At 54.5% G+C, this 14,970-nt stretch overlaps 2 protein-coding genes across 5 annotated transcripts; both read right to left on the minus strand.

Annotated features, from left to right (window-relative positions):
• Positions 1 to 158: 158 nt before the first annotated feature.
• On the minus strand, positions 159 to 7,412 carry DCTN3 (dynactin subunit 3). Of its 3 annotated transcripts, XM_060013502.1 has the most exons (7): positions 7,275 to 7,412; positions 5,964 to 6,048; positions 5,196 to 5,282; positions 3,258 to 3,341; positions 2,236 to 2,294; positions 1,565 to 1,624; positions 159 to 1,373 (listed from the first exon to the last, which is right to left on the minus strand). In XM_060013502.1, the coding sequence occupies exons 1-7, from the start codon at positions 7,368 to 7,370 to the stop codon at positions 1,284 to 1,286; spliced, it is 561 nt and encodes a 186-aa protein (XP_059869485.1). In that variant the 5' UTR covers positions 7,371 to 7,412; the 3' UTR covers positions 159 to 1,283. The 3 variants fall into 3 exon arrangements, with proteins under 3 accessions (XP_059869485.1, XP_059869486.1, XP_059869484.1); XM_060013503.1 differs by lacking the exon at positions 3,258 to 3,341; XM_060013501.1 differs by lacking the exon at positions 159 to 1,373 and having other exon boundaries at positions 1,417 to 1,624.
• Positions 7,413 to 8,018: 606 nt separating this feature from the next.
• Positions 8,019 to 14,683, minus strand: ARID3C (AT-rich interaction domain 3C). 2 transcript variants are annotated; one of them, XM_060013504.1, is made up of 7 exons: positions 14,366 to 14,683; positions 12,458 to 12,530; positions 10,481 to 10,664; positions 10,042 to 10,331; positions 9,298 to 9,480; positions 8,976 to 9,065; positions 8,019 to 8,517 (listed from the first exon to the last, which is right to left on the minus strand). In XM_060013504.1, exons 1-7 carry the CDS (start codon positions 14,681 to 14,683, stop codon positions 8,417 to 8,419), a joined length of 1,239 nt encoding a protein of 412 aa, XP_059869487.1. In that variant the 3' UTR covers positions 8,019 to 8,416. The 2 variants fall into 2 exon arrangements, with proteins under 2 accessions (XP_059869487.1, XP_059869488.1); XM_060013505.1 differs by lacking the exon at positions 9,298 to 9,480.
• Positions 14,684 to 14,970: the final 287 nt, after the last annotated feature.

The following is a 14,970-nucleotide window of genomic DNA, read 5'->3' on the forward strand; positions in this document are numbered from 1 at the left end:
CATCAGGCGCAAGTCAAACCAGTTCGTGTGCACAGCGCACTGTGGCTGCAGCACAGGCGGGGGCGGGCCGCAACCGCTGGTGACTCCAGCCCGCAAAATCCCGGGGGCATGTCCACGGAGATTCGTACGTTGCTCCGCGTATAATAAGCGCTCAAATATTTGTTATAAATCATTTATTGAAAGAATGAACCAGAGAAACAGCAGTGGGAATGGGGAAAAGTAGATTAAGTTGGAAGATACCAGGAGGTAGATTTGACGACTGTTCGGACGAAGAAGGAGGGAAGAGTCTAGGATGACTCCCAGTTTCAGACGTGCTGAATTTGAGATGCCAGTGAGACCCTGCTGGTGGGCTGGTGGGCTGGTGGGCAGGCCAGATGGAAAGGGGCCTGGAGCCGCAGCAGTCCCTGAGACCACAAGGGGGCAGCAAACACTTGGTGGAGTGAGGGACCATCAGTTTCTCTGCTCTTTAACATGCTCTCCTTTCCAACCGTACCACCGCCCCCCACGGCCCACCCCCCAAAAGCCCCGTGCATCCAAACCTCTTTTAGTCTCCCCTTCTCGGCTAATAGCACCAAGTAGGCTCCCAAGAGAGAAACTTAAAGGCTCCCCTCTGCATTGCACATGCTGCTCCCTTGGCTCTCAAAACGCTGCATGTCACCCTCCAGGGCTGCTTCCCACATTCCTTTTTCTTCTGTGCCCCCAAAGAACCCTGGTGCCACCTGTCCCTCCCCTTTTCCTTGACTGTCTCCTCACCTAGCCTGTACAGGGTAGGAATCAGGTGGACCCTACCTGTGTCCTCCCCACCTGGTATGGCATCTGACATTTAGAGTGTACTTGGTAAATGCGGGATAAATGGATACATAAAGGAATGTTCCACTCACATCAAGCAAATGAGAGCATTCATCCTGACAGCTTTACCTCTCCCGGAAAGCCAGACTAGGACGAGTATAGCTCTCAGTCCAACTAGGAGGAAGGCCAACAACTCTGGCCTATCAACCTCATCCCCACCACCATACCCATACAACATCGGGAAGCTAACACACACCTCCAGTGATCTGTACAGTTTATTGTCTTTGGAACAGGATACTGATGAGGGGAGGGGGTGCAAACAGCAAATCTCAAGTAGCCAGACCTCTGACCCCAGAGCCCCACCTGAGTGCAGACTGGTAGGCTGTGAATCCAATAAATACAGAGCTGCCTCTGCTCTGTCCTGTTACAAGGGCAGGTTGGCATAGGGCCTGGAGCCTGGCTGCCCCGGCCCACCCTAGGATGGGAAGCAGCCATCACTCCTCTGCTGGCTTCACTTGCTTGGCAGCCTCTAACTGGCAAAGTAGCTCATCCCACTGCACGAACTGCTTGGAGAGAAGCATTGTCTGGTCACAGGTCAAGGTGAGAACGGGCATCTGAGAGAGGGAGTGGAGAGGTTTGCATCTGCCTAAAGTGTCGAGGAGCACGGGGATAGGCAGGCTGGTTGGGATGGGATGAGAAACAGAGCGAGAAATGGAATAAAAGGACAGGGCTCCGGACAGCACTCCTCAGGGGCCTGGCTGAGCAGAAAGGATACAGTCTTGTTGTATTCCTCTAGGAGAGTCTTGGACTCCTCAGTGATCTCCACACACTGGTCCTGTGGAGCCAAGGTGTGGCAGAGAAAGGAGTTGGACAAAGCCCCCGCTTCCCACTGCCCACCTCATCAGGGACCCTAGCTCCTCATAGAGCCTAGAAAAGGTAATGTTTAACCCCAGTGCCAAAAGGAGCAAATTTCTAAAGAGGCACTTTCAGGCTCCAGTGTGGGTAGCCTAACTGCAGTCCTAAGGCTGATAGAAGGGGGGGGGGGCGGTGAACCACACATATAAGCAAATACTCCTGCTAGAATATGCCTCCTTCTCCCTGTCCCCTATTTCTGAACCCTCCTTGACCTTTACACTAGGGCCTGGGAATAGTGAAAAAACAGCTCTTCTACCATAGTTAAGGACACATCATCCCCAGGAATTCATGGGTACCTCCCAACATCAATCTGATACCTCCGGGTAGCCCTACTCTGGGAGGCAGGAGACCTGGATGTGACCGTAGGCAAATCCCTTCCCTTCTGGAAGGCAGATGGAAGACAAAGGATAAACCCTAAATTCCCGGAAGCTGACATCAGGGAGGCCTGAGGCTGCTTCCCCAGGAGGCAGGGGTGGGGACTAGGAGCCTCACCACCTCTACTTTCCCCTCCAGGCCTCTCCCCTCCCATACCTGCTGCTGGATGTGGATCTGGGCCAAGCGCTGCAGGTGGGCGGCATGCTCAGGAACGGCTGTAAAACACAACGCACACTGCCTAGTGATGCTTGTGCCTTCCCCCGGGACTGCTCAATAGTCTATTAGGTCTTCGGTAGGATTAGAGTATTGAGTGGAGAAGCTAAACAAACGCCAGCTTCATCGACCACTGCTTCTGGACGTGGTGGTGGGACTCCCTGCCCACCTCAGTCTTACTCTAGGACCCAAAGGGGAGGGGAAGGTGCAGGCCCCTAGAAGAAGACAAAACCCTGGGGTTCCCAGAGTTGCCCCATACACCCACCCCAGGGCTGTGAGCAGAGCCAAGTAAAGGAAGCTTTGATTATCATGGGATCTGTTCCTTTGCTCTCAGCCCAGCGGGACCAGGTCTGCCGGGCCTAGGGAACAGGGAGCCTGCAGGTGGACTGAGGATGAGTGCCAGGTCCCTAAGCTGGCCACCTGGAATCCAACACCCAGAGCCTCAGCAACCATGCTAGGCCCACAGCTTAAGGGTGTCAGATGCTCAGCAGAAAGCTGATCAGGGGTAGGGAGGGGGAGCTGGGAAAAATACCTCTAGAGACAGACAAGATGGCTATCTGGATTCAATTAAAGTCACTGTCTGCTTGTCAAAACCCAGGCCTAGGAACTGCACTAGGCAGTGCGGCAGGAAGAATTCACACACATTGACACACCTGGCAGGAACTCTTACAGTAAAATCTGGGCTCTGCAGCACCCTGAAGGACAGATGCTGAGGGGTGGGGTAGAAGACAGAAGGAATCCCAGAGTTGGAGGTCGCTGGCCTTACATGAGTGTCCTTGGTGCCAAACTGCCTGACATTCTGAAGCTGAGCTCTCTGCCCTGGAAATTTTAATCCCAGTGCAGGTGTCTGGTACCCCCAGGGTGAGATAAAGACAAGGAGCAGAGCTAGCCTGAACCCAGGAAAGTCCTGCCCATCCACCCACCTCCCCAAGTAGAGTAGTGGAGCTGCAGCCCCAGAGAGGTACCTTTGATATGAGTGCTGTCCAGCATGGGCACCAAAGCCTCCACCTGCTCCAGAAGCGCAACCTGGGAGAGGATAAACTGCTCCTCTGAGGCATAAACAGACAAGGCAGTGGCAGTGAGGCGAGCCTGGGCACAGCCACTCCCATGCAAGGGGCCGATGAGATGGCTGAGCCTGGAGCTTGGGGCAGCTAGTCTGCCCACTGCCCCCTTCGCTATGTGCACATTCCCCCAATCTGCCTCCACCTCTCTTGGATGCCTCTGGTCTGACCTATCGAGCCCAAGGAGCCTCTAAGTTCCTCCAAATCCTACCTTTCTCCAAGTTTTAACTCTGAGGCCCCTTCCTCTAGCTTCCTATCAACAAACTCAGAGCCCCTCCTAGGCCACAGGAAACAAAGTACTTCAGACTTGGGTACCCACATGCAAGGGCTCCTGGGAAGGTCTGAAAGAGGAGACGTGGAAAACTACCAGGCAGGTTCTGCTCAGTGGATCTGAGAGGCACAGACAATTACAAGTTCCTGGAGAGCTGGGACACTAACAGGACAGTCCAGTGAGGAAAGCAGGACTGGAATGACCCTGTGCACAGGGGGTTTCAGTGGCTGCAGAGTGGGAAGGGCATTCAAGAAGGGAGGACTGTTATGTCAAACATTTGGAGGCAAGAATGCTTGTCAATTAGTCGAGGAAAAAGAATTCATTTGGATGAACTGGAGCAAGGAGAGCACAGGAAACAGCTAGATGGGAGGGTAGATCTGGAAGTCTATAGAAGGCTTGGAATGGCATGCTAAGGAATTAGGAATTTATCCTAATAGGGAGAGAGACACACACACACTGAGGTTCCAAACTAAACAAAATGGCATGTTGGAAATGTGCTTTGGGAAGATGATACTGAACCACATGCAAGAAGGGGAAGACTAGGGTCAAGAAGAGGACTTAGGAGACTGCAACTATTCATGTACAAGGGGATGAACACTGAGGCAGTGGCGACAGGGAGGCATGGAGAGGCTGGACTTAAGAGTCAGTGCAGGAGGGACCTCCCTGGTAGCGCAGTGGTTAAGGATCCGCTTGCCAACTCAGGGGACACGGGTTCGAGCCCTGGTCTGGGAGACCATGCCGCAAAGCAACTAAGCCCGTGCGCCACAACTACTGAGCCTGCGTGCCACAACTATTGAAGCCCGTGCGCCTAGAGCCAATGCTCCGCAACAAGAGAAGCCACCGCAACTAGAGAAAGTGCACGCGCAGCAATGAAAACCCAACGCAGCCAAAAATAAATAAATTAATTAATTAAAGAAAATAATAATCGGAGCAGGAGAAGACCTCCTGAACTTGGCGTCTAAGCCACAGCAGTGGCTCAGGTATGTTCTGGTTCGCCATTGTATACCTCACACCTAGGATAGTCTGGATCACAGTAGATGATCACTTTTGAATGCATGAATAAACACAGGTGCTTGGCAAACCATACATCGTGGAGTGGCTAACTAACTGATAAGCAGACATTGCTAAGACAATAGTTCCTGCCTAGAATTCTGAAATCCCAGCGCTTTCTCACATGAAAGAAAGATGTTGAAACTCATGCCTATAACCTCGCCTCTCCCAAATGCAATGCTCTCTGCCCCTACCCTTTCTTAGAAGCTCCTATGTCTACTGAGCAGAAGTAAGGAAGGTTCCGAAGGAAAATCCTAGAGGCAGGCCATAGATAGAATACCGGAGTAGCTTCCACTGTGGCAGGCACCATGGTCTGCAGCTGGCTCTGAAATATACTGTACCCAGTGCCTACTAGAGGACCACAGGACCCCCTCCAGCCTCAGTCCAGAACCAGGCCAGATTCCAGAAAGCAGCTTCCAGGGCTGTATCCAGGAGAGGGCGGGCAGGGAAGCTATCTCTGTGCCCGACTTCCCCCACAATCCACATCCCCAGATGCATACGCACATACTGTCCAGCACTACCTGCTAAGATGAACTGCAGCTTAGAGGCATCAGGTATGGCAATGCGGTCAATGTACTCAGGATCCAGGTATTTGATCAGGTCTTCAACTAGAAAAGTAGCAAGATGGAAAATGGAATAAGGTTGGGGAGTGGGGATCTGTCTTGTGAGGGATATTAGGGGAGGTGTCAGCCTTGGGGAGACCCTTGAGTGAGGAGCTGACACCCTCAGCGTCCAGCAGGCCTCCACCAGGGCCCCTATCCCCACTTCCCTGTCTCTACCCTCTGATCACCTGCTGGCCAGCCTCAAACTTTAAAACCCTGGGGCCCTCAGCATTCCCACTGATCTATCCTCAAGGCTGGAAGGCACCTTGCCCCTCAGTGCCACCAAGACATGCCAGAGCTTTATCTGATTTCTAGTTCCTCAACAGGTTGCTAGCTCTGACATAATCAAAAAGGGCTGGTTGAGCCAAGACTGGGGCTCTCAGTGCCTGATTTCTTTCCTGCCTCTGAACCTTGCCTGTGGAAATTGCATACCCCTCGTCCCTCCTTCCCCCAGCGGACCTTTCAGGCAGAGCTCTTATCCCATAACTTAGGACATTGCCATGGGCTTGGGGTTTCACCACAAAGTAGAAAGCACACCCCAATTCACCATTTCATCAGGGCAATGTCTTCACCTGCTATCCCCAAAGGGCAACTCTAGTGACCTACTAGGCTGAAGAGCCTGGGCAGGGAACCAGGAAGCACAGGCTTGGGAAGGAGAACAGGCAGACACCTCATGGAAGCACTTACTCTTTTTGTACAGGATCTTCACCCTCTCCCTCTTGCTGGCGATGTTCCCCAAAGCCACCTGCACCTTGACCAGGCCATCGGCCACCTATTGGGGGAGTGGAAGTTAATTCCATGATTTACCACTTGGCTCAAGTCTTGGAAGACATAAGGAACCCTCATTCCCTCAGACTCCCAAACCTCCTTGTCCCAGCTATCGTCCCCTTCTCTAGTATTAAAAGAGATTCAACCCTACCTTCCGGGAATCCTCAGTGTGAAGGGGGAGATAATCATGTACTCCTTGGGGAGTTTCAAGTGTGACTGGGGAGGTGATGAACTACTTTAGAGTTTATGGGGCACTAGCATATACTATCTATTCCCTGATTCCTCCTCTTGGATGAACCTACCTAGGCTTTAAGGGTAGAGGATGAGGAATTCCAATATTAAAGGGTTGAATAGAGGGAGAGGCTACGGAAGTGTATGATATCACACAGGTTTTAGGTTAGAGGGTAAGGAATGACAATATTCAAGGGTCAGATATAGGGGGAGGCAAATAAGACTGCGTAGAAGCAGCCAGAGACGTAGGAGGAAAATCAGGAGGATTTGCGTCATAGATGTGAAAGGGAGAGAATGTTCTGAGAAGTCAGTTCTCACATGGGACACAATCTGTTAGTGACAACTAATTCCACAAGAAGTGTACAAACAGACATCATTACCTCTGAGGCACTCAACTCCAGGGTGTGCCTGACACTCCACCTTCAGTGAAAAGTCTTTCCATAGTTAAAAAGGGGATGGAAGGGAAACTGAGCTGCACAGTTGTCAAAATTCAGTCACTGGTGGGAAGGAGTGCCAGTCCATATCTGAACACTCAGTACCCAATCCCTTCCCCTCCTACTCCCGGCCCTCCCAGACCACACCTCTAACCCCCTGAAGCCTTCTTTAGCCACGTCCGGTCTGCCTCTTTTGGGGTCCTATGGACCTCTCTTTACACAATTCACTTAGCAATTACGCAGGGCTCCACAACGGCCCTTCCGGGCTTCAGCTCTTACTGAAACTCTGATTAGTCAGTTTCTCGAATGTGTCAGGTCTCCCCAACTACCCCGCGAGGGCAAAGGCGGAGTCTCCACAGTGAGCCCACCTCGGACTCACAGTGCCCTCCGTGGGAATGGCCTCCGAGGGCCCGATATGCTCCGGGAGGTCTCGAACCTTTGTTATTTCAAAGGTCGGGCTGCGGGCAACGGGACTCTGGAGCGGTAGCATCCATCTCGAGGACCAGGCCAGTAGACGGCTGTTGCTTTGCCCCAGAGAGGGACCATTGGACCCCAGATAGCTCACCTTCCGCGAGCCGCGAGACCCGCCCGGCCCGTACACCCAGCGCTCCAGCTCCTCCACACGGGCCTGTAGCCGCTGCACATCTGTCACAGCCGCCATAGCTCCCGCCGCTCCGCCTCAGCCAGGAACAGCCAGAGGGCGGGACGTCCGTCCAAATAGAGAAGGCGGGCCAATCCGAGTGGATGGGCTCCCCTGCATACAGGAAGTGATGCCACGATTCAGCCCTTCGATGCCGGAAGCGGCAGGCAGGGCCGACGAAAGTTGTCAAAAGCTGTCTTGTAACCTAGGCGACGGCTACCCGTCAGGCTCTACCTTAACTTCCAGCCCCTGCTCGTCAAAACAAACTTTGCCTTTATTCCAGGGTACCAAATTCCAGGGTACCAAAGAGGTTTCCCTACCCCATTCTCCGAGGTTGCATATATAAATATACCCATTATTCTAAGATTGGTCCATTCCCATAGAATAGTAGGAAGCCCCGTGAGTCTTCCTAAGGTTCAAGTTGGAGTCTTCTAAGGTTCAAGCGATTAAGTGTCGTGCCAAGGACACTCAACATTGTAGTGGCAGAATCGGGATTTGAACTCAGGCAGTCTGATTCATGAGACTGAGCTCTCCTACTCATGGCCTTTGCTATTCTGTCTTCTCTGAGAACCCCTGGCCCAACACAGCCTGTGCATACCACATAATTCCTCCCCGACCCACAGGCCCAAACAAGAAGGAAAGGAGGCACTGGAGAGGGAGGGACCGCAGCTTTATTATGCAGATGTGACCTGAGGGACATCTTCACAACACCCCAACTCAACCCTTCACCTGGCTCCTGAAGAGAAGCAGGTCTGACTTGAAGAGGTGGAGTCCTAGAGATGATATTGACACAAGGGAGCACATGAGGAGATGATGGGGGTTACCGGGGGAAGAACTCTTTGGTAGATGCTGCTGGAGTTGGCCAGGGAGGAGATGCCCTCCTTTTGCAATGAGGTAGATGTAACATCAGAAGAAATCTCTTTGGCTTCAAGTCCACATGGCATGGTTGAGGGGGGGAGTGGCCATTCCCAGGTCCTAGAATGGGCACCTTGGAAGAATGGGTTGGAGGGGTGTCTCCTCCCCCCCTCAGCAATGGGGTTGGGACTCTCAATTTCAGGTGTGAGCTCTCAGGGTGAGGCGCTGGAAGGGGGCCCCATCAGGGGTGGGGGTGCAGGGTTGGCTGGGCCCTGGGAAGCTGGCACGGGCTGGCAACGGGCAAAGAGGATGCCTGGCAAAGGGGTGAGGAGATGGTAGAGGGAAAACACAAGCAGAAAAAGGCGAGGCAAAGAAACAGAAGAGGGGAAAAAAAAGTCAGTGTCCTGATTGCTAGAACACCACACACAGAGCCCTGCCGTAACCAATGACGAAAAGCCCCTCGAGTCAGTTAGAGACTCCTGTGCCAATACAGATACCCTCCAACAACTAAACAAGAAATATTTACACTGATACATAGGCCCATGACAAGACATCCCATGGTATTCATGCCAGAGAGGTCATGCCTTGGATCCCATGCCATGTAGACACCCCCTTTAATCCATGCCAGTGTAGCAATCCCCTGAACCCCATGTTACCCATGCAAGTTTGGATATCTCTGAACCTCATGCTAGTAGAAAAAGTCTAAAATCCCCATGCCAGTGTAAATACCCCTGACCTCATGCCAGTATAGACAGCCTGCAGTACCCATACCAGTGTAGACCACCCCGTTGATCTCTAGGGCCATGTTGATACTGCTGATACCACTGCCTGCCAGATTGAGAGGCCCATCCAATTGCTCTTCTGTCCAGGAGGGGGCAGGGGAGTCACATTTTGGGGAATCAGACTTCAGACTTACAAGCTCCCCCCTCCATCCCTATAGAGAGCCCCCATTCCAATTCCGCCCCACACCTGTAATCACAGAGTTGTCTACTGAGGGATCTATCTGCCCCACCTCCAATGCCTATGGGGTGATGGGTCTGTCCTCCCTCATTGTACAGGCCCTAAGCCCTCTCAGCAACAAGCCCCTCCTCACCCCTCAAGGGAACCTTGCCACGGGGCAGGAAACTGGGGGGTGCGCCGTGTCGAGGTGGGTCCATGGGCCCCATCAGCACAGCCCTCTTCTCTGGGGGCTCCTCTGGTGCCACCTTCTCACGTGCAGGTCCAAAGGCTAGGCCCACAGGCAGTGCCAGTCGAGGGGTTGGAATTCTGCTCTCCTCTGAAAAGACAGGTCATTTAGCTCCCCTGACCCAACCAACCCTGTCTCTGCATCTGGTTCTCCCCACAGGCCTGGGACCAAGGGAGGTCATCCAAGCTCAAGCACCAAGTTCAATCTCCCCTCCCTTCCAGTCTCCGAATAGAGGCTCTGAAGCTGGAGAGCCCCAGAAGGCCAATATATCTGACTAGGTTTGTCCCAGACAATTTGGGGGATTTCCTTGCTTTCGGTTGTTAAATAAGCCAGGAAAAACAGGAGGCATAAACCACATGCAAATAGGAGCCCTGGTGTTGAATGAAGCTGCTCTGGATAAAGTACCTTTTCCTGAGCTTCAGGCCCACACCGCAGTAACCCATAACCCAGAGCTCCCAAGGCTTCATTGACCCCAAACATCAGGACCCCTAAACCTAAGCATGCACCAAACCTCAGTGCCCTGTCAGTCCTTACTGTCCCCATACTTCGATGCTCCCACACCTCAGAGTTTCCACGTTTTAATGTTCCCTATATCTCAGCCTCCCCCTAGGTCTCCGAGACCCTCAAAGTTCAGCCGCTCTCCCCTCACACCTTTCTTAATGGGGCTCGGGCTCAGCTGCGCGCAGGCGTGCGCCGGCAGGCCGGAGGCGGAGCCCCGAGCAGTGCGGGGGCCGGGCGTGGGCGCGGGAGGGGCGGGCCTGGAACCCGAGGCGGGGCCAAGAGTGCCCCAAGGGGACTGCCCCGCCAAGCCGAAGAGTGGGGCGTTGGTGTAAGCTTGACGACGGCCTTCCCGCCGGTTGCTGTCGATGGCGGCCTGGAGCTCCCCCGGGGAGCTGAGCGCCCGCGTCTCGCACTCGTACGGGTACAGATACTTCATGTACCTAAGGGCGGACGGGGTGGGGTGGGAGGCTGGGCCCAGCTGATCAAGCCCCACCCCCGGACACGAACCCCCGGGGCCCTCCGCGCCCCGCGCCCCACCCCCGCTCCCGCGCCTTGCTCCCACCGCTCGCGCGCGCGCGCTTGGCCTCACTGGGTGCGTAGAGTGAAGGCGGCCGACGTGATGGTGGTGGGCAAGCTGAGGCCGCGCGTTACCTCCCGCCACACCTTGCGGTTGATGACTTCCACCAGACCGCCCTTGGCCGTCACCAGGCGAAACAGCGCGTACAGGTCCAGCACCTGCTTCGCCATGATGGGCACACGGTTCACTGGCGTCCCTGGTCGGGGGGTTGGCAGAAAGTCAGGACACTAAGACGGAGACCCTGTCTGCGGGCATCCTCAGGGACTCGAGGAGTCGGCTGCCTGGACCTGCCTGGGTGAGCCCCAGGTACAGGGCGGGACCGTCAAGAAAGGCGGGGAACAGGGAGGGATGGGGAGGTGGGATTGCAGGCAGAGCCCACAGAGCCCCCAAGGCCTCCATTGTAGTAGGAAGGGTGGGAGGCTAGACCAGGGGTTGGCAAACTTCTTCTGTAAAGGGCCAGATAGATGGTAAATGTTTTAGGCTTTGCAGGCCAAACAGTCTGTCAGAACTAATCCACTCTGCAACTGCAGCCTGAAAGCAGCTATAGAGGATATTTAAAGGAATGAACGCGGCTCTGTTCCAATAAAACTTTATTTACAGACTCTGAAATTCGCATTTCACACGTCCAGAAATGTTATTCGTCTTTTAATTTTTTTCACTATTTAAAAATGTGAAAAACATTCTTTTCTCGTGGGCTGTTAGATTTGGCCCGCAGGCTTTAGTTTGCCAGCCTCTGGGGTAGACCATAGGAAGGACTTCCTGACTGTGCTGAAGAGCCAGACTCCCCTAAGCAGCGGCCCGGGGTGGCTGCCAGAGGCGGGAGGATGGTGGATGGGAGAAGAAGCAACCCCCGCCTCGGCTCGCCGACTCCGCAGTCCCCGCCGCCCCCGCCGGCCAGTCCTGACAAAGGGGCCTGTCTGCGCTGAGCGATGGGCCCCAGTTAATTCCTTACCGATCCCGTCCCCTTCCGCTGCCGCCTTTGGACCCGAACAATTAGCTGCGGCCTGATTAATGGGGGGAAATTATCGGTCCCGCGGGATCCCCTCCCCCCCGCACAGGGAGCAGAGGAAGGCAGGGACCTGAGGGAAGCAGAGCTGGGAGGAAGGGGGCGCTAGGATCTGCTGAGACCACCCTACCCCACCCCCCAGTGGAGGGGAGACCAGGAGGAAGGGGCAGGGAGGGGACGTTGGGACCAGAATGACCGGGCCTTTCTGGGGAGCCAAAGGACCTGGAGCCCCACGGAGGGTTCCTGGTTAGGAAGGGACCCGAAAGGGGTTCTGGGCCTGCGGTGGGGGCCTGAGAGACTTTGGCCAGCAGCTGCACTAAGGGAGGGGGGCAATGAAGCCAGTTAATTAGCAGCTTATCAGGCCGCACTCGTGGAGTGAGTTAATTAGCTTTGTAGAGAGAGATAATGAGTCAGTCTTCCGACCCATGAATCTGGGGAGAAGCCTAAGTGATGGACTGCCGCCCAGCCTGATCCCCTCCTGGACCCTTCTTGCATTCACTTCTGGCTCTGAGATTCCCGGAAAGGAATTCCTTCTCCTCCACAGCCCCTGCCTACCCCTTGAGAAGTCCTCCCTTCAGTCTAATTCCAGTCCTTCCTGATGCAGAACACCTTGGGTGTTTCCTGCCTGAAGCAAGGGGAAACTGAGGAGAGACAAGGCTGGAAGAGGACCAAGGCATTCCGATCCCACTCCCCCAATTCTGGGAACCCCCCCCCCACCCCAGGCCAGCCTCCTGCCAGTTCCCCCTCCCACCCTCCCAATTGATCCCACACTCATTAACCTGCCAGTGGGCTGGCCACTAATTAATCCCTGGGTGGAGAAGGGGGGCAGGGTCAGAGGTTAAAGACGCTGTTGAGGGCCCAAAGGATACATGCTGCCAAGCCCAGGCCTCTGCAAAGAGGACCCAAACTGAGGACTAAACCCTGGGGTTTCCCTTCCTCAAGCCTGGTAAGTGGGGGTCCTTCCCTTACATCAACCCACTCACCCCTCTTCTGCATGAAGCTAAACAGGTCATCCAGAAATTCTTTCCTCTTGGGGTCTGCATCGAGCTCGTACAGCTGGGGAAAAACTGAGGTCATTTTCCAGCTCTGCTACCCAGCCCCCACCCCACCCCGGGACCCTTTGGACTCCAACCCCCAGATTAAGGATCCCCAGCTGAAGGGGTAAGTAAGTTCTGAAATGTAGACTTCCTGAGAGAGCATTGGGTTCTCTCCCCTGGGGGCAGGTGTGGGCACTTTTTTTCCTGATACACAGAGACCCCTCTACTGGCCAGTGGTGCCCTGGGCAGCTCAAACCACCCATCTGGGAAGTAGGGGAAGAGAGAAAGCTACGGAGGCTTAGCCTGCCTTCCAGAGCCCCTGGGAGGAAGTCAGGCTGGCGCTGTGTTCCACATTGAGGAAACCGAAGATATATCTGAGCCACTCATTCACTCATTCATACCTGCAAGGGCTTCTTGCTGTTCACATGTTTGTGTGCCAGGGGTGGGGATGAGGGGCAGAGATGCCTCTAACCCATCCCTCAGGCAAGGTGGATGCTCAGAAAAGCTCCTGGATGGAAACCTTGGGCCCCTCAGCCCACATATCTTCCAGGAACAGCTTCCTGCACTACAGAAGCTGCCCCACAGAGGCAATGGCCCTGAACCACCCAGGATCTGTAGGGTCAGGACTTGAAAGGTCCAGGGGTTATCCCACCTATTCTCAGTCACCTGGAGCTCTACTTCCAGTATCAGCTCTCAAATACCCCCCAGGAGGGACAATCCCTAAAGTAACAGAGTCTTTTACCCAGAGTGACAGTCCCTGCATAACACCCATAGGTAACACTCCACCTGCCAATAAGAACTCTCAGAGCAAAAAAACACCCATGAGTAACAAACCCCAAAGATGCACCTCTAGATCTACACTCCCACAAGAACTGAGCCCTACGTCTTAAATGGATACCCACAAAAAACACACACAGTCTCCAAGTAATAATCCCCAGAATTACACCCAGGAGAAACAGTCGCTAGAGTCACATCTCCAGAGTAACAGAGCCCCGAGTAACACTATCAGTTTTACACTAACACCACAGAGTCTAAGCATAGATGAACACCTCTGGAAAATACCCAAAACCAACACCCTACGAGTAACACCACCAGAATAGCACACCTAGAATCTCAGCCCTGCATAACATCTTCTTAATGACAGCCTAGAGTAGTGCCTTCGAATAACATCCAGATGGGTTCCGCAGGGATGAAGTACCTCAAATTAAGGCCCTGTGAGTAAGGTCTTATCATTCCCAGCTGTACAGGAGCCCTTTAGTCACACTGCGGCTGTAGTGGCCATCACAGGCTGGGAACTGTCACCCATAGAACTCAGGCCAGGGAGAGGACATGGGTGGGGAGAATGTGACAAGGAAGAGATGAGGTGGGTATCAGCTTGCCAAAGGAGCGGCAACCTCCATTCCACTTCCAAGACAGAAGTAGACAGCCCAGGACACCCCCACTGGTCACTGGAATATGACCTTGTGACTTGATGTGTGAGAAGGTATGGTAGTGCTGGCACTGGAATCCCCAGATCCCCCTCCCTCAGAATCCTTGAAGGCTCCTGCACCCCTCCCACTTTCCCTTCCAGCTTCACCAAGAGCCTCCAGTCTGTCAGCCTCCATGTTTCTGGGCGTCTCCTGCACCTCACGGTGTGTGCCTACGCACTTCTTTCCATGTCTCAGTATGTCTGTCTCTCCCTCCCAGTCCCCGTCTAGCCTTCAGTCTTCCCACTGTCTCTCTCCAGGTCTCTATGTCTCTGTCTTTCCATCCTGCAGAGCGCAGTGGGGTGGGGGTGGGGGGCTACTGATCACCTTGCTCTGCTTTTGCCCAGAGAGTAGGAAGGGGGAGGGCCTGACACTGAGAGGGTCCTACCTGCTTGAACTGCTCCTCATAGGTCCACTCATGGGGATGAGGTCCAGGGGGCTGGCTGGAAGGTGAGCTGGTGCCCCGGGTCCCTGGGTGGCTCTCCTCGGCTGCCTCCTCTTCTGTGCCAGCTTCCTCTCCTTCCTCATCCTCTTGGGCATCCTCCTCTTCCTCAGCTCCAACCTCCCCCAAGCCCCCGTCAGGGGCCTGCAGGGTCCGGGATCCAGGAAAGGAAGGCCGCGGCGGTGGTGGTGGTGGGCGTGGAGGGGCCAAAGGCCCCACCCCCTGGGCCAGTCGGGCTGCCTGCTGTCTCTGCAGGGCCTCCATTACAGCTTCCAGGCGCAGTCCCCCCACTGGTGGGCCGGCTGGCACCAGGCGCTGCCCTGAGGAAAGGGCTGCCTGTGGAGGAGAGAATTATGCGTGTTGCACCCGCTCCCCCAAAGCCCCCAACACAAGGGGAGGTGGTTATGGATTCAGGGAAGTGCAGGGGGGCCATAAGGAAAAAGACAGAAAGACAGCTTTCTCAGAGGTGGACAGAGAGGTAAAAAGAGCAGGAGAGACAGAGACCAGACCCAAAGAGACAGAAACAGACGTTGACCGAGGACAGGTAGAGA

The sequence above is a fragment of the Delphinus delphis genome, chromosome 6 (assembly GCF_949987515.2).
Source record: "Delphinus delphis chromosome 6, mDelDel1.2, whole genome shotgun sequence".
NCBI classification, from domain to species: Eukaryota; Metazoa; Chordata; class Mammalia; order Artiodactyla; family Delphinidae; genus Delphinus; species Delphinus delphis.

Coding starts and splice junctions, on each gene's coding strand:
- DCTN3 (XM_060013501.1), bottom strand. CDS start 7,370: ATGGCGGCTGTGACAGATGTGCAGCGGCTACAGGCCCGTGTGGAGGAG. Junction 6,049..7,274: donor GGTCTCGCGGCTCGCGGAAG/GTGAGCTATCTG, acceptor CTCCCCCAATAG/GTGGCCGATGGCCTGGTCAA. Junction 2,295..3,257: donor GGACAGCACTCATATCAAAG/GTACCTCTCTGG, acceptor TGTGTTTTACAG/CCGTTCCTGAGCATGCCGCC.
- ARID3C (XM_060013504.1), bottom strand. CDS start 14,683: ATGGAGGCCCTGCAGAGACAGCAGGCAGCCCGACTGGCCCAGGGGGTG. Junction 10,332..10,480: donor GCCTTCACTCTACGCACCCA/GTGAGGCCAAGC, acceptor GTCCGCCCTTAG/GTACATGAAGTATCTGTACC. Junction 9,066..9,297: donor TGGCAAGGTTCCCTTGAGGG/GTGAGGAGGGGC, acceptor CCTCCTGGACAG/AAGAGCAATTGGATGGGCCT.